The sequence below is a fragment of the Stylophora pistillata genome, chromosome 9 (assembly GCF_964205215.1).
Source record: "Stylophora pistillata chromosome 9, jaStyPist1.2, whole genome shotgun sequence".
Lineage (NCBI taxonomy): Eukaryota > Metazoa > Cnidaria > Anthozoa > Scleractinia > Pocilloporidae > Stylophora > Stylophora pistillata.
The window spans coordinates 12,177,473-12,195,896 of record NC_142527.1 but is presented as its reverse complement, the minus strand read 5'-3'; the positions used below and the strand labels follow the sequence as shown (position 1 = coordinate 12,195,896).

Below are 18,424 nucleotides of genomic sequence, written 5' to 3'. Positions count from 1 at the left end.
GGAACGAGAAAGAATAAACTTCACCCTTGTCGGAAAATCCACTCATGATGCCAGGGAAGCATCGGAGAAAGTCACTTTGTGGTTTAAGTTGTGTTTAAAATAGGGCTTTCATTTCATCTCTCTCTTTTATTTACCTCAATTTTTATGACAGTCCAAGAACTTTTGTTTATTTGTGGCCTAGTTGAAGGTGTGGTAGTTCTATGCATTATAGACTGAACTTCAGGGAAAAAGCTTCGGCATAATTATGTAGAAAATTATCAAGGCGACTAATTTTCTTCAATTTCACTTTGTTTCTCTTTTTATAAACATCATTCAGAAAATATGCTTTAATTCGATGATCACCTCGTTTCGTGATGATTATGGTAAGGTATCACGCAGTATTAAGACCAATCAGAACCCTTGAAAAGCTATGAACTTTATAAACTTTTTTGCATCCTGTGTTAGGTGAGCGGAGCCTCGTCTTCAGCAACATGCGATTTGAGCCCGGTAATAATTTTACTGCGCAAGTTGGATCTATGATATCGATAGCAGGTTTGCACAAATATCTCATAATAGAATGGCTAAATTGGCTTAACAAATTTTTTCAAAGGCAGCTCAGTAATCAACTCAGTGCACTACAAAAGCTAACACGTCGGAAAAACGCTTTCGTTTTACAGAGGAACTTTCGAGCCTCGATGTTTGTAAAGCAAGAATTAAAACTTTAGCTGAATTAACCATTAGCGAAATTTTCTCGACACTTTTTTTCTCTCACTCAACGTCACGTCAACCATATATGGACTTAAAACATCTAGTTTGCTGGTTAACACAATGCGTACAAGATTGGTGACATATACCTGAAAGACCTCGAAAGGAGGATTTTATTTTTTTCACGAATTCGAGTCACTCGTTTGGCCTGTTAAAATTCTTTCAAATTTCTAATGTTTCTGTTGATTCTGTTTACATGAATACCTGAAATAAGAAATGTCACGGAATTCTTCAAGACTTGAACTGGAAAAGTAACTTAGTAGATCTGCAAAATTATCCTATTCATGTAATCCCATCCAAACAGGCTCCTACAGATACTGCTGTCAAGGGATTTTCTGTCCTGACTGTGATCTCAGAGTGACCATATCATCGTTCAACACCGAGCACGTCATCAATTCCTCTCTGTCAATGAACTGCCGAGAAAACAGATTCAACATTTCACTGGAAGCAGGTGTGCCACCAGGATCCTACCGCATTCAGGTGAGCACACATTGTTTCTCATGTAACTGGGTGCCTTTGTCGTAGTTTTGATCAAGTAGACCTTTAATTTTCTAGTGCAAATTGATCCAAAAGAGGTACTTCAGTGAAGAAGCAATCTTCCATGTTTTCGTCGAAGGTTATATTCAATTGTGTACATGAAATACTGTTTCCCAGCAGTGGAACTGGAAAATTATCTAAGAAGGCTGACACTCAGCTATAAAATGCTCTATTGTATCTTTACGTGTATATCAATGTCATTGTTGGAATCTTGTGACTCACAAATAGCATCTTTACCAGAAATAAAACTCTAACATTCGATAAAAATCAAACTTTGACAGCTAATTTCGCTCTTGTTCAAAACTCATTAAGGAAAGCCTTCCTGCTGACCAAGTTCCCGTAAAGTAAGATGTATCTTTGATATATTGGCAACTCTACCAGCATTTTACTATTGTGTTAAAAGAAGTTGTTTGATGTCGAACTGTTGAAAGTGATGATTGAAAACCCAAAAAACATGGAGTGAACAGAATATAGTTAGATATCTATTTTGAGAAAGGATGTCCAGTTTCAACCATGATAGCTTTTATGGCGACAGACGAAAGTCCAGATATCATGTAAGTTTTAACTCATACTTTAATTCTAATGAGGTCTTTTTATTCTTGCTCAGGCCCATTATTCTTTTATTGATGAAAATGCCACCAAACATCTTGAAATTGCTCAAGTATCCGTCACAGGTTAGTCTTCTGTTGTTTTTGATTGAAAGCAGTAAAAAGGAAAAAAAAGAAAAAAAAAAGGAAAGGAAGAATGCAGTTGTTAATGTAAAGTATTTTGGAGTGAGTGATGAGTTCTTCTTATGTTTTATCAGGCTCAACCCTACCCGAGAAACATTACGATCATAGTCATAATCATAAAGTGGAATAACAGGAATAACAATAATGATCTTCATGATTAAGTTTTCAACCTTTATTGGGAATTCTTAGTAGGACTCCTAAGGGTTAATCCTCGTCAGTTTTTCGGTTCGAATTTTGGTTTCTGGAAGGTACTTGGTTAGAAAAACGAATCAATGCCTTCATTTTTCAGCTGCAGTTCTAAGTCAATGCAGTTTTGCTAATGATCTCTGTCGATGGAAAGAAAAGACCACAAACGGATCTTCGTGGAAAATAGGAGGAGGTAACAGATATCTGGTTGTAAATACCTGACATTGATCAAGATTTGTTTTGAATAAAATATGAAGTAGATGAGGCCCTTTTGATAAAATAACATACCGAACAAAGCCAGTGTCGAAAGTACAGTAACTATTGATTCACTTTGACAGATCTCTTTTACTTTGCCAACTTTGCTACAACTGTTTATTTTTGTTCTCAGTTTATCAAGGTGCCTATTTACTGGGCGTCAGCACAGCCTCTCTTGAAAGTCCAAAGTTGCCCTGGAAAGAGTCGTTTAAAGAAACATATACATGTTTGCAGTTTAAGTACATCTTACCAGACACCACAAGCGAGGGAAGAAATTCTACCTTGGAAGTTTTCGTCGGTAACGAGGAACAGAAGACTCTGCTTTGGAAAGTTCAAGGATACCATGGAAACAAATCGTCGAGAGCTAACCTATCATTGGAATCAAAAAAAGATGTTATGGTGATAGCTTATTTTTCTTTTCGATCCTTTAAACTAGCGCATTGATTCTTTCATAAAATTCAATTTCCTTGAAAAAAAAATTCACGTACACGAAAAACATGGAGTATTTTACATTGTCATGGACTTCAGTCAGCAGAAATCCAAACAGACCTAACATGAATTGTTTAATGATGTATGTTTTTGTTAGACGAAAATAAATTTCCTTGATTTAGTCCTTTGTTTAAATGAACTTTTTCTTAAGGATCACATCATTGTAAGTTGTCATTTTGACCACGCTTTCATTTTAGATTGAACTGAAAGCAACTAACCACGGAAAAGCTTCAGCTGTAATTCAGGAACTAAAAATTATCACCGATGACTGCGGAAATTTCCCTATGTTCGCCATACCAGGTTTGTAAAGCAATTTACTGAATTTATTTCATCGACTTGGGTAAGATACGATAACTGTTATAATGTCATTCAGTCAAAAATCAGTAATAAACTGAGCTTTTCAATGCCCGCTAACTAAGAAGTTCGATCGTCTAACGCGCACACGGCTTCCCGTGTTCGGGGTGCCCGTGAAGTCATTCAGGAGTCCTAAGGGGATCCCCAAAGGTTTCAGTATTACAACATCTCCCCCCTAACATGATTCAATGAGTCTCTGCGGCCCCCTAACTTGACGCCCTGATCTGGTTCTAATGGGAGGGGGTTCGATTGTTTCTGCCTGTCTCTCTGATGGGACTGGACTTGACGCAAGCTTCTCAAGTGCAGGCGCCGGTCTTGTACTCGCAAGAGAGTCATGAGGTTGTGTACTCGTGGGAAGAGCCCTTCCCCTCGGTGTCATGGGAGAGTCATTTGGAACAGCGATGATCTGCCTTCTGTTTCTCCTGTAAGTACGTCCATATTCATCTTCCAGCATATGTGATCTTGGCATATTGTCCGCTTTGCGCCATTCCTTCTCACCATTTGGACGAAACCGCACCCTGTGCCCAACGTCAAGTGGAGGCAAATCTCTACTCTGCTTGTCGTAATTAGACTTGGCATTATGCTGTCGATGATGAAGCGTTTTCAGAACATAATCGCGATCCACTGGCTGAGGTAACAAGAAACGTCGATGGGTTGGTATCATTGTGCGAGTGCGCCGAATCATCAGCAGCTGTGCAGGTGACACACCAATATCTTTGAATGGGGTGTTACGATACTTTAACAGTCCCTCAAATGGGTCTTTGTTCTCTGCTGCAGCCTTCTTAAGAATGCGTTTTGCAGTCTGTACAGCTCTTTCCGCTGCACCATTGGATTGGGGATACTCTGGTGAGCTGGTTATATAGGAAAATCCCCACTCTTCAGCGAATCTCTTGAACTCATGATTTCTGCTTAACAAATGTCTGGTGTTGCTGTATTGCGGTCCGTTGTCACTGACAACTTTCTCTGGGATTCCAAACCTGGAAAATATTTTCTTCATGTTGTTGATAACACAAATAGCATTGTTCTGGCGAAGTAGTTCTATTTCAAAGTACTTCGAATAGAAGTCAGTGACTAACAGGTATGTTTGGCCACCATATTCAAACAGCTCAGTCTTAACTACTTGCCAAGGTAATCCTGGAATGTCATGAGGATATAGTGTCTCTTTCTGTTGTCGGTTGCGGAACGCATTACACACAGCACAGGAACTGACTTTGTCTTTGATTTGCGCAGTCATGGAAGGCCAGAAAACGTAATCCCTCGCAAAGGAAAGGGTCTTGCTCTCTCCCATGTGGGCACCATGAATTTCATCTGGCACTTCAGCTCTCAATGGTCGTGGCACTACAATTCTGTCTGATTTAAATAACATACCATCCTCAACACTTAGCTCTTCTCTGAAACTCCAATATTCCCGGGCAAGTTCATCAACTTGTTCTTTCGCAGAGGACCATCCTCTCAAAACGTACTCCATAACTACTCTAGAAGTCTCATCACCACTTGAGCTCTCCTTGATTCTCTTGAGAGTACTGCTTTCTAATCCAAGTTCCTCAAGAAGACTAACTCCAATGACATCTTTACGTTCGCGGAATGGTTTAGTTTCACTGAGAGGTGCTCTGCTAAGGCAGTCTGAAATGACCTGCTGTTTTCCAGGAACGTAATGCACCACAAGTTCATATTTGGTGAGCTTCAGCAACATCCTCTGTAACCTTGGAGGGGCCTCATTCAGTGGTTTCCGAAAAATTGACTCCAATGGTTTGTGGTCTGTTTCAACAATAACTTTGCGCCCATACACATATGTGTGAAATTTTTGTACTCCCCCTACAATGGCTAACAACTCTCTTTCAATATTTGCATAAATCTTCTCTGATGGAGTTAGTGTCTTGGAACTGAAGGCAACTGGTTAGCCCTCCTGCATGATTACTGCACCAAGGCCTGTGCTACTGGCATCAACACTTAGCACTGTCTCTTTGCTGCCATTAAAGTATGCTAACACTGGTGAACTAGTGATGACAGACTTGAGCTTATCAAAAGCCTCTTGTTGTGGCTTCACCCACACAAATGCCACATCTTTCTAGGTAAGCTGTGAAATTGGCTTTTGTAGATCAACTTTGTGTTCAATGAACTTGTCTAAGTAATTGACAGTTCCTAGTATTCGAAGTACACCTTCTTTGTCAGAAGGAGGAGGCATCTCACTGATCGCGCGGATCTCATCAGGGTCAGGTTTCAATACCTCGGCTGAGAACACATGTCCAACATAGCTTACTTCAGGAACACGAAGTTTCACTTTCTTTGGATTGAACTTCAATCCTACCTCTCTGCTTCTATCCAGTACTCTTCTCAATTTCTGATCAGTGTCAATTTGATCCTTACCATGTATCAGGAAATCATCCACTATAATCTCCATAGAAACTCCTTCAAAGAGTTTGTCCATCTCTCTTTGGTAAATTTCAGGGGCAGAAGAGATCCCAAAAGGGAGCCTTGTAAAGCGATATCGACCCCATGGGGTGTTGAATGTTAAGAGCTTTGAGCTTTCATCATCCACAGGGAACTGCCAGTATCCACTGCAAGCATCCAGGGACATGAAACTCTTTGCACCCGATAATCGGTTGGCAACCTCCTCTACAGTAACCATTGGATAGTGCGGCCTCTTAAGAGCTTTGTTTAGGTCTCTTGGGTCAGTACAAATTCAAACATCTTTCTTTGAGAGTGGAGTGTTCTTTTCTTCTACTTTCCGTTTGTCAATCACTAACATAGACGAAACCCAAGGGGTGTGTTCCCCCTCTTTTTATAATAATCCCATCCTTTTCCATCTCTGTGAGCTTCTCTCGTGTTGGTTCAAGAAGTGCAATTGGAAGTTTTCTTGGAGGATGGATGAGTGGAGGAACTGACGGATCAACTTCCAAATGTACTTTGTTCGGTAGCTTGCTAGGTTTATCACTAAAGCAATCTTTGTAATCCTTCAGCACAGGATCGGTTTGGAAGACACTTGGGAGGTCTGGCTCAGGTTGTGTTGACGCTGGAGTAGGTATCAATTCAACGTTCATAAACAGATCCTTTTGGATGGATGGGTTTAGGTGCAAGCCACCCCTTCAAAGGTTGTTGAATGTTCTGAAGAGGCTTGTTTGTGATTTTCTTGTACAGCTCATAGGGAATGACTGTAGCTTCTGCACCAGTATCTGCCTTGATCTGTACATGCTTCCCAGAAATTTTTATAGTAACCAAACTCCTAGATTTCTTTCGAGTGCCAGAGACACTACCCAGCTCAACTGAATCAAAATATGCGTGCACATCGGGATTCGTTGGAGGATCATGCTGCACAGGTGCAAGCGAGGAACCTTCACCTCTTAGTTCTTTGCACACTTGTGCAAAATGTCCTACCTTCTTACAATTGTTGCATTTCTTTCCAAGAGCTGGGCAGCGAGGTGGTTGAGTAAATGGATGCTTGTAACCACAGAACTTACAGTTACGAGCAGGTGTCTTTTCTTGAACCCTGACTTTCTCGAGAGGGTGAAGTGACCGTTCAGAGCCCGCCATGGTTGGTATATTGAATTTGTATTTCTGTTTTTCGGCTGCCTCGAATGTAGGGCAATAATCATGAGCAGTTTGCAGCGTTAAATCTGGTTTCTTCAGCAGTTCACCTCGCAATTCGGCTGACAAAATTCCTCCAACAATACGATCACGAATGAGTGAATCTCGGAGGTCGCCAAATTCACAAGTTAAAGAGAGTCTTTTCAGTTCACTGACGAAACTGTCAATCCTCCTACCTTCCTTCTGGTTTCGCTGATTAAACACCAGTCGCTCATAAATTACATTCTTGGCACCTTGGCAAAATTCTTCAAATTTGCGACAGACATCTTGATAGCAATCTTTGTCTTCTTCACCCGTAAACACGAAGTGACTGTACTCTTCGATAGCTTCTGGCCCAGCACAATGTAACAGCAAATTTACTTTTAGCTTGTCCGCTTTATTATCCTTTCCTTTCGCAACAAGGAAAATCTCAAATTGCATAAAAAATTTCCTCCAATTCTCAGCAGCATTCGCGTCTAGGAGCAGTGGACCGGGCGTTCGAGAGTTTCCCTCGGCCATTATACAAGATACAGAAATAAAACTCACAGGAAACTTGCTTGTCCTATCAACTTGTCTCACAATGCGGCAAATTCGGATCCCACTCCTGACACCATGTTATAATGTCATTCAGTCAAAGATCAATAATAAACTGAGCTTTTCAATGCCCGCTAACGAAGAAGTTCGATCGTCTAACGCGCACATGGCTTCCCGTGTTCGGGGTGCCCGTGAAGTCATTTAGGCCCAAAGATTTCAATATTACAACAATAACAAACACTTAATAGTATAGTATTTTAAAGCATAAATACAACACAACCGATCAGAGAACCGGTCCACAGTTTATATTTTGATTATTAGGATTTTGAGCGGCCTCAAGAGTCGAGAGTTTGGTTGGAATAGGACCAACATTAACTTCTTGCTGTTATTGAATAGGTTAGTTTTTGAAGGGAGTAATTGTCTCCATATAACTGTGGTTTACACTAGATGTTATAATTTGATGTGAAACGCTTTTACAGGATACAGCTGTAGCAAAGAAGAGTTTCAGTGTGAAAATTTGCAATGCATTAAAAGTACCTTGAGATGTGATGGCACACTGGATTGTTTGGAAGGCTCTGATGAAAAAAACTGCCAGTGTCTAAACGGCCAGTTTTCGTGTTCATCGGGGGAATGCTTGCTTCCAGAAAAACTGCGAGATGGCTCAAAGGACTGTGGTGACGGACAAGATGAAAAGGAAGGAGAAGGTAAAATGTTTTTTGCAAAAATTGTTTCTCGTCCAATGCGTTGAATTTGCTGCATTTCAGTGAAGCTGACATTTGTTTGAAGAACTGTAGTAATTCTTCCCTTAAGCTTGCCTTGATTGATAAATAATTTGAACACAAGCTGATATGCTCGATGATTTTGGCAGACAACGCATGAGAGGAAACGATGTGCATTTAGGTACAAGAAGGCAAAAACAAATTTTTCTTTTGTTTTATCTATTTACCTATTTTTTTCATTCTGACATCTCATTGTAGTAAAGGTTTCTTTCTGTTTTTTTTTTCTCTTCTCGAGTGAACCCCAATTACAATTATCTGTGTTTTGACGGTGAGGCGATCTCTTGGTCCCAGACATGTAAAAACACAGAAGGTTGCGCAGACGGCAGCCACTTTTCTTCCATTTGTGGTGAGTTTCACAACGGTGTCTGGATACCTTATCTCTTGTATGTGATCTCTAATGAAAATAAGTCAATTTAATCGCAAGAAATCAAAATGCCCTTCTGCATATGACTAACACTGCTTACAACTGACGATGTTTTAGCCAAGGAAAAGTTTCCTATTTATTGAAGATGGGGGGTTATTGGATTCGGATCTCAAGATGACGAGACTCTTATCAATAGTCATAACGGTTCTTTTTAAAATGAAATTAAAGCTGAACTGATAATAATGATAAAGAGACTTGAATCGAGTAACTTCCCCTTTTAATACTACAACCTTGTTGTCACTTATTCTGTAAAGGGAAGAACGAATGCCCGCTGAATGACTTAACTTGCTCAAAGCAGACAGGGGATTTGAAGAGGAATGAGTATAACACATGTCAGATTCCTTTTCGAGGTGAGGATATGAAAAATTGGCAGAAAGAGGATTGTACCAATGTCAAAGGCATGTCTTGCCTTATTGCAGTTTTGTTTTAACGATTTTAATGATACTTTTCTGTTCATTCTCCACTTTCAAAATTACAATTTCATAACATTCGACCTACAGTTGGATTTGGGGCAAAGATTTCTTCCCGGAATGCTAAATGACAACATTTTAGCGAAATTGTGCTGCACTTTGGCTAAGATTTAGTCTAATCTTATTTTCCTTATGGTTATGAAAGAAACACTAAAATAAAGTTGTGTAATTCCTGGTTATTTACTTATATCTCGGTTTCAATAATTGAAATGTTATTTGTCAACTCTCAATTACAAACTGATTGCACTCGCCAAACATATGTTGACGATGTGTCTAGTCCTGAATTGTCACAACAGAACTTGTTTAGGTGAAAACGAATCTTAAATCAATTCCAGCAGTAAATTTTAAATTTCTTCAGTTTTTACCCTCAGCATTTCACCAAGGTCACGACACGCCTTTCCTTTTAATCTATTTCCTATAAATGTTTCCTTTTAACCGGCTCATGAAATGAATGTAAATTTTTAGAAATTTGTCAATCTGACTCGCTCTTATATCCGGGTAGGATGAGTTCAAACATTATAACACAGTAAGTTAGACTTGTTTCTTTTACCATTTAACTCCTCTAAGAATATGTTGTCGGCCTGGTTCTGTTTTAGGGCCATGCAGTTTTCAATTTGGATTATGTGGATTTCAAAATGATATCAACAGTGAATTTCAGTGGAAAACAGAAACTGGAAAAACATTATCAGGGGGCACGGGACCTTCCTTCGACCATACCACGTTATCATACGAAGGTGTTGTGTTCTATATCCCATATTTTTAGATATAATCCTGAATAAGAATTACAATTGCCAGGAAAATCTTTCACACTAAGAATATCATCAAACGTTTAGAGTTCCTAGAACATTATATGATCGAAAATTAAATGTAAAGTTTGCTTTAAGGCGGATTCAGCAGTGACTTTAGTGAAGATATTGTATCAGGGCCTTTTTTGCTTGCTATAATTGATGCAGAGGATGACTCTTATCAAATTGTCACTGACACATTGTGCAGATTTCTCAGTCTGGCATAATTTTTTCGCGTATCGCGAGAGGTTACTCACAATTTATGAACGCGTTAGGTTCTCAACACCAAAAAGTAAAATAATAGATAAATGAACATCTGAAAAAGGGATACACCTTTATTTTGTTAGGCCGTTACCTATATATCGAAGCTTCAAGCAGACAAAATGGTGATAAGGCGCGATTACGAAGTGGCTGGTTTATAAATGCTCCGGAACTTTGTCTTCAGTTTTGGTACCACATGTATGGAAAAGATATAGGGACTCTTAACATTTACATTGAAGCAGTGAACTCAGAAAAAAAGGTTTGGAGTCAACAAGGGGATCAGGGAGATAAATGGATATTTGCACAAGTTCCAGTAAATTTAGGAGAACATGAAAGACAATTTCAGGTGAAAAGATATTGCGTGCTAACAAAATACTTCACTGGAGATGCCTATATGTTCAAAGTATTTTTTACTTAGCAGTAACAGAGACTATGCCGTCGATCAATCCCTGCAAATGTCCCAAGAGTTTTGGTCCATTTGATGAAAGCTGCTCACCTTCCGCTGCATCGACATGTTCCTATATTTATTTTTGAAAAAACTCGAATTTCAATGGCCAGGAATTTACGTACATCATCAGGGGTGATTAGAGATTAAATCAAATTAGACTGAAATTTTGAGTAACTTGTCATACAGCTAAATAATTCCTAGTTATTTCAAAATTACTCTCGATATCCTTGACCCTATAAAGGTTCAGATAACAGGGGTTTATGCTAAATTCAACTTTTTTTTCTGATGAAAAATGACATGTCAACATTGTATACTTGATTTTAGATCCTAATAGAGGGTGTGATAAAAGGTGGAAGCTCAGGGGATATAGCTATTGATGACGTCACTGTTTTAACTGGAATCTGCATTAAAATCGTGAAACAGGGTAAGCTAAACTTCCCAAAGAGTTAAAATCAAACTGGGAAGGCAAATTGTGTTTGAAAGAATTTTATTTTAGTGCCCAACTGGCATATGGCGAGATTTTTTAATCCCTGTAACCGAAAGTATTATCACTTAAGCATGTAGATACACGACTAGATTCAGGAGTTCTCACAATACTGTTTCGTATGGTTGTAGAAAAACCACACCCACGAGGCAACTTTGGCCATTAATCTTGACCTTAACATGCTGGCCTAGAATAGAGCGTTTTCACTCACATGATCAAATTTCTTTATCGTCATGGTAACCGACTTCATCCGCCATGTTGGTGTTCCATGACAATCAGCTGTGTGACAGGAAACATTTGGAGCACATTTTACGGTTTTGAGAAGACAATAGTGTAATATTTATATTTTCTTTATAACGGTAGTTTGCCTTGTCATCATTTTCAATACACCAAATTTTAAAGACTGGTATAAATGGTTTCTCATTCTAGGGACATCAAATTGCATTTTTTCAGGGTGTATACCATAAGCAAGGCATGTAGTAAAGGCGGCAGCAAATACTTCACAGTCACTGCTATTTGCCTGTTGTCGCACAGGGACAACTTGAATGCTAGTAAAACTTGAACGTCCAACAAGATTGAGTACCTGCTCTTGTACTTCATTTAGAATAATGTTATGATACAAACTGTCATACCGAGGGCGTAGCCAGGGGGGGTCCTGGGGTGCCCGTGACCCCCCCTTGGTCGGTTTTTTTTAGAGCAAACAACCAACAATATTCAGGTGGCGAAGACGCCATGACAATATCTTGGCCGTAAAAGCCATTGATATGGGCCTTCATGCCGCGATAATACGACTGAGCCCGCTGATACACGCGGGAGAGCAGCGGTGTAAATGGTGAGTAGCCTCTGTGACCCCCCCCCTTTGAAAAATCCTGGCTACGCCCCTGCATACAAGTTGACAGTGCCATCTTCACACCCTATTCAGCTTACACATACCTAGTGCGCATTACCAGTATGCTGAATCTGAATAAATTCACCAATAACCTGATTGAAGTTTCTAACAGGGCCCAAAGTTTGTCTCTGAAAGTCCTCCACATCTGGATTAATGTTTCTTAGACAAACATGTACTTCATGGATAATATCACAGTCAAGCCAACCATTGGGTGATGAAATAATAATAATAACAATAGTACGGTATTTATATAGCGCTATTTCTATCGCTATCCAATAGCGCTGTACAGTAATTTTATAAATCGGACCGATAAGATTATAAAAACCATAAAAATCTCTAAAACACGAGTAGAAGAAACTAGCTAATAAGGTAGTCTGTAATAATGAGAGTAAAAACTTTAAACTTATATTGAAATTAACTAATTTCCTAGCCAATTAACTAGCTCACCAACTAATCAACTAATTTACTAGCTAACTGTCTAGCGGCCTATCTTACTACTGAAATAATTAAATAACTCACTAAGCAGTAGTCTAATTATAAAATTTGTTAAAAAGGTATGTGTTTATACAGGTCTTTATACTTTTTTAAAAGGTATGTCTTTATACATTTTAAAAAATGTGATAGCGAGCCGCTCACTCTTATGTTGTTTGGAAGGGAGTTCCATAGAGTCGGTGCTACAAAGCCGTTGAGCGCTTTGTAGGTCAGAAGTAGTATCCTGTAATCTATGCGCTGGCGAACTGGGAGCCAGTGCAGCTGCTTTAGGATAGGTTTGACGTGGTCGTACTTTCTTGTACGAGTGACGACACGAGCTGCGACATTCTGGACATTTTGTAAGTGATCTATCAGGAATTTGGGTTGTCCGTATAGTAGCGAGTTGGTGTTATCTAGCTTAGATGTGATAAATGCATGAAGTAGCTTTTCAGTATCTGCTAGAGATAGGCAGTACCTTATCTTTCTAATGCTTCTAATGTTTTCTGATGAAATCAATTGGTAATGCCCATCATTCAGCTTTGCAAGTGATGCTGACTTTTCTGAAGAGCATTTTGAAACACCAGTTATCACAACACTATCATCAGGTGTATTGAAAGAGTCATTAACAACCTTTATTCAGTTTTTCCTCCTGATTTACACACCATAAATTCCCAAGTTGTCATTGCATTGTTCAGCATCCGCTTGAAGTATAAGCAGGGCAAATGAAAAACTTTCTATCTTGACAAAATGGGTTGTGGCATTTCAGCAGTTTATCTGAACACAGTGGCTTCTATTTGCATATGTAGATAAAATCTAACTTGAGAGCTTCATCCAAAATATCTCTCGTCTGTTTGCATTTTCATTTTTAATTTTTGGCTGCTGGTGTTTTTATTCATAGGGGACAAAACCACTTGTTAGGTATTTTTGCAATTTTCAAACAAAATAAATGAAAAGTAGAGATGGGACATGCTTGGTTTGTGCATGTTACCACAGGCCCTCTAGTTGTCAGTCTCCAAAAACAAGCAGAATTGGGATCAGGGGATGAATGAGACAAACTTCACTTTTGAGTATACCACCTTCCCAAAATTTCTGGTAGCACACAGTATCTCCAGAAGTGATTAAGTTTGGAAACAACAGAGTGCCAGTGGCTGACATGAAGCAAAATTCATTCGCAGAAGAGATCAATTTGCTCACGAAAACCACAAACAACAAAGTCACAGTAAAGCTTTTCAGTAGTGAATATTTACTGTTGGATTTGATAAAAGTAGGCATGCTCCGTTTTCAGACTTGATTCTCCATTTTCTGACTTCACACAAGAGTTGTTTTTGTTAATATACTGCTCCAAGTTTGTATCTTTTAAACAATAGGGGCATTTGACCTCCCCACATCCATTCCCACAGCAATCACACCTACACAAAAAGTCAGGTGTGGCATGTAACCATCGATATTGTTTATTGATAAACGTGCCACATTTCGTTACCTGAAAGTTGATGTGCTTTTCCTTCATGATCTTTTCATAAGTTTCAATAGCAACACTTTCATGTTTACAACCATGTCCTGTAGATTTCTATAGGCCTTAAAATGGTCCTTACTGTAATAACTCGTGTCAAGCACCAAAAACAACAATAAATCCATGGATTCGACCAGAAGCAGGCACTCTGGATCGTATTTTTTGTCTGATAACCAGAGAGGATCGATTTCAACACATGAAATCTTCTCTAAATAACGTGTTTTCACTTGGGGATCTAGCGTGTCGCATAATCTGAGAGAGGATATCCCGCCATGTTTAAAAATGTGGAACACTAACATGGCGACTCAACTTTCCCGCGAAAAATGTGACGTCATGTGAAAACGCTCTATACGTTATTTTTATTATAGAATGCGTTACTTTATTATAGAGCTCTTAAGGGGAAACCTTTTTCCATATTTCAAATATGTATAGTTATTTTACTGGATTGAAGCAAGGCAATATTGGGTAGATGTGGCAAATCAAGAAACTTTATCCCTCCCTACGATCAACAGAGTAATCTTTTTCTTGAGATCATTTATTTAAAATCAGTTTTATCATGTCTTCCACAGAAACTCTGGATTGCTACTTTGAAAATGGATTGTGTGGTTGGATTGGCGAAAAAGACTGGCAAATAAAGAGCACTTTAAACAACGGTAACAAAGGGTGACCTATATGTGCACGATCCTTCGCAGTAAAGCACTATTTAAGCAATAGTGAAAATCAGACCTGAAAAAAATTCAGGCCTGTACGGGATTCGAACCACTGACCTCTGCGATACCAGTGCAGCGCTCTACCAATTGAGCTAACAAGCCAACTGGGAGCAGGCCATCAAATTAATTCGACATAAACCCGTAGATGATAAATTAAACAACAAATATATATGAAATACATATATATGAAGTGCGGTTGTGAAACGTATATGTGCACGATCCTTCGCAGTAAAGCACTATTCAAGCAATAGTGAAATTCAGACCTGAAAAAAAATTCAGGCCTGTACGGGATTCGAACCACTGACCTCTGCGATACTAGTGCAGCGCTCTACCAATTGAGCTAACAAGCCAACTAGGAGCAGGCCATCAAATTAATTCGACATAAACCCGTAGATGATAAATCAAACAACAAATATATATGAAATACATATATATGAACTGCGGTTATGAAACGTATATGTGCACGATCCTTCGCAGTAAAGCACTATTTAAGCAATAGTGAAAATCAGACCTGAAAAAAGAAAAAAAATTCAGGCCTGTATGGGATTCGAACCACTGACCTCTGCGACACTAGTGCAGCGCTCTACCAATTGAGCTAACAAGCCAACTGGCAGCAGGCCATCAAATTAATTCGACATAAACCCGTAGATGATAAATCAAACAACAAATATATATGAAATACATATATATGAACTGCGGTTATGAAACGTACATGTGCACGATCCTTCGCAGTAAAGCACTATTTAAGCAATAGTGAAAATAAGACCTGAAAAAAAATTCAGGTCTGTACGGGATTCGAACCACTGACCTCTGCGATACTAGTGCAGCGCTCTACCAATTGAGCTAACAAGCCAACTGGGAGCAGGCCATCAAATTAATTCGACACAAACCCGTAGATGATAAATCAAACAACAAATATATACGAAATACATATATATGAACTGCGGTTATGAAACGTATATGTGCACGATCCTTCGCAGTAAAGCACTATTTAAGCAATAGTGAAAATCAGACCTGAAAAAAATTTCATAACCGTTTCATAACCGCAGTTCATATATATGTATTTCATATATATTTGTTGTTTGGTTTATCATCTACGGGTTTATGTCGAATTAATTTGATGGCCTGCTCCCAGTTGGCTTGTTAGCTCAATTGGTAGAGCGCTGCACTAGTATCGCAGAGGTCAGTGGTTCGAATCCCGTACAGGCCTGAATTTTTTTCAGGTCTGATTTTCACTATTGCTTAAATAGTGCTTTACTGCGAAGGATCGTGCACATATACGTTTCATAACCGCACTTCATATATATGTATTTCATATATATTTGTTGTTTAAAGCGTGACCTCTTGAAACATTCATAGGCTTGGTGGTTTTATGAGTTTAAAATTACGGATCATCGAGGTAGGAGGCGATGAGAGGAAACACCCCAATGATCACCATCATCACAAGCATTCGAAAGTTACAAAAAGGGGCATTGTTTTGATCATGAAGATTGACAATTGACTTCTGCTTTAAGCTGAGCTTGCCGTTATAAAAAGACTGTGCCAAATTATTTAAGTTTACCCAAAGAAATATGGTTTTGAAAAAAAGAAAAATCATTTTGTTTACCACCTTTTGTACAGGGTATGTGACCATGATCCTTGCTAAAAGCCCTCTAAAACCAAATTAGCTGATATTTAAATTGTCTCGACTCCATACTATATAACGTCTTTTTAAGTGCATTCTTAACTTTTTCAAATTTTCCGTTGCCTTATCAGGTAAATTCCTTTATTTCAAAACGGATAGCACTGAATCAGTTACTAGAGCCTTGACAACAAAAGATCTAAACCATAAAGAGGGGTGGCGGTGCTTAACATTTTGGTATTTCATTGGCGAGGAAAAGAGGACGCACACAAGTGATATATTGGTGGAATTAACCGTTTCTGCTCTTTATCCTGATGATAGCAACAACATGACTACAATGTGGTCTACTTCCTATCGTACAAACCGCTGGACATACGTACAGCTGCCTCTTTACCAAAGCGAGAGAAGTTTTAGGGTGAGAATAGAAAAGTACAAAAATTTGCTCACTACGATGGAATCACGCGATTTAGTGCATAATTATAGTAGTTTCAATTGGTTGTTTATCTTGGGCAGTTTAATTGGATTTGTTCGCCACGCAAATCATTGAAAAGTTTATATTCTATCTGTATTACGTAAAATTCTCTATATAATAACCACGAAATTGTGATACTCAAATCTATGTTAACTGGCCACGCAATTAGAGTTGCCATGCTAGCAGTTACTTACTTCAGCGGAAGTCTAATGTTTTGGTAAAGATACAACAGGTTGGACTGACAAAACTACTTTATTCTTGAATTTCGTTTAGAGGAGGTTTTTCCTTCTCCAAAAACAACTCGAGGTCAAATAAAGCATTTAAAATACCGTTTTTCTTTGTTTTTGTTCTAACAACAGATCCTCTTCAAAGGAACCTTAGAGTCTGCTGAAGTTATATTCCTGGGCATTGATGACATATCTTTTTCCAAAGAGAAGTGTAACGCTATTCCGAACGATGGCCAAAATGGTATGTCTAAGCGAGTTCAGAATTCTTTTTCACGAACGCACTTTCGGGACCTGCAATGTTGCCAAAAACCGTCAAACTGCCCATCGGGGGTTTAATTACCTCATACTTCAGGAGGTTCCGCTCTGTCTTCAAAACTGGTAACGACAGCTGTAGCGAATATTTTAAAATACTGTAGACCTATGGAGGCCGATTTTTATTTTTCTCCATTTCAAACTAAGCATTATTCTTTTAACGATATTTTCCAAGAAAAATGTTGGTCAAACATTAAAACCTCTACCACCAGGGCAGTATTTAAAACAAATTTTGACACAATACCCCCATCCCTATTTAGTGATTAGACATAGCTAAAACGTAGAATGAGATATTCAATTGTTACTTAAGGGAAGGCTAGGTCAAATTAAAGGCATTTCTGTGGAAGATTCTAGCTTTCAGAAGAAAAATTTGGGTTGAAAGTAGGAAACCGTGCACTTCCAAGTCTCCAACTTGGAAATAAACGTTTGTGCAATGATTTCATATCTGGCTATATGTTATCGATGTCTCGTTCATGATCGGTAAGGTGTCAATTATCTTCTTATGCTCTTTCAGGCACTTGCACCTGGGTGACCGGTTACGGATCCTGCTGTAGGTTTCCTTTTGTCTATGAAAATACTTTGTATAACTCCTGCACTGGAGACGATAACGACAGACAGTGGTGTTCTTATGGGGACAATGATTACGAAGAAGGTGGTTGTGAGGGTAAGATGCAATCTTTAAACTCGAACAGAAACGTTTGAGTGGTTGAAAACCGCTAAAATGATTTCTTGTTCTCAAAGTAATTTCGAATAAGTAAAGATTTGTGAAAAAATTTTACAATAAAAATCTGCGATAGAATATTGGAAAACATTACACGACGTTTCGACGTTTCCAGAACGTCATTATCAAGTGAGAATGAAATAACAAAACTAAGATATATATAGATGAGAAAATGAATAATCATTGAAAGTCAAACAAAGAGCTTAGCCTTAATGGAGTCGCTTTGGGTGTTTATTGTTATAAATGTGATTTGTGCGATTCAAATAATGTCGGATATACGACACGCCATCTATTTCAACGCAGTGCTGATCATCGATATTCTGCCATTGGTCATCAGCTGAAAGATGCTCGTGGGAACAATTTCGGGTGCTTAAAAAATGCAGCACGAAATGGGATTGCCTGGTCAACGAGATGTTGTACCTAATTTAAATACCCAGAGCGACCTC

At 38.8% G+C, this 18,424-nt stretch overlaps 2 protein-coding genes across 6 annotated transcripts in view; one reads left to right on the top strand and one right to left on the bottom strand.

The window, feature by feature from the left end:
• The window catches only part of LOC111347088 (uncharacterized), a 68,197-nt gene that overhangs the window by 21,234 nt on the left and 28,539 nt on the right, over positions 1–18,424 (top strand). For all 5 annotated transcript variants that reach the window (XM_088733206.1, XM_088733203.1, XM_088733205.1 and 2 more), the window contains exons 11-26: positions 445–531; positions 1,049–1,224; positions 1,889–1,955; positions 2,302–2,391; positions 2,587–2,852; positions 3,140–3,242; positions 7,874–8,098; positions 8,409–8,519; positions 8,852–8,947; positions 9,664–9,801; positions 10,200–10,459; positions 10,886–10,985; positions 14,485–14,568; positions 16,381–16,661; positions 17,078–17,186; positions 17,772–17,921. In XM_088733206.1, the coding sequence (XP_088589332.1) occupies positions 445–531; positions 1,049–1,224; positions 1,889–1,955; positions 2,302–2,391; positions 2,587–2,852; positions 3,140–3,242; positions 7,874–8,098; positions 8,409–8,519; positions 8,852–8,947; positions 9,664–9,801; positions 10,200–10,459; positions 10,886–10,985; positions 14,485–14,568; positions 16,381–16,661; positions 17,078–17,186; positions 17,772–17,921 (2,343 nt within the window). The remainder of the gene's footprint in view (positions 1–444; positions 532–1,048; positions 1,225–1,888; positions 1,956–2,301; positions 2,392–2,586; positions 2,853–3,139; positions 3,243–7,873; positions 8,099–8,408; positions 8,520–8,851; positions 8,948–9,663; positions 9,802–10,199; positions 10,460–10,885; positions 10,986–14,484; positions 14,569–16,380; positions 16,662–17,077; positions 17,187–17,771; positions 17,922–18,424) is intronic.
• LOC148723330 (uncharacterized) lies at positions 6,327–7,602 on the bottom strand. The gene has a single exon (XM_088733274.1). It carries the CDS (start codon positions 7,377–7,379, stop codon positions 6,327–6,329), a length of 1,053 nt encoding a protein of 350 aa, XP_088589400.1. The 5' UTR covers positions 7,380–7,602.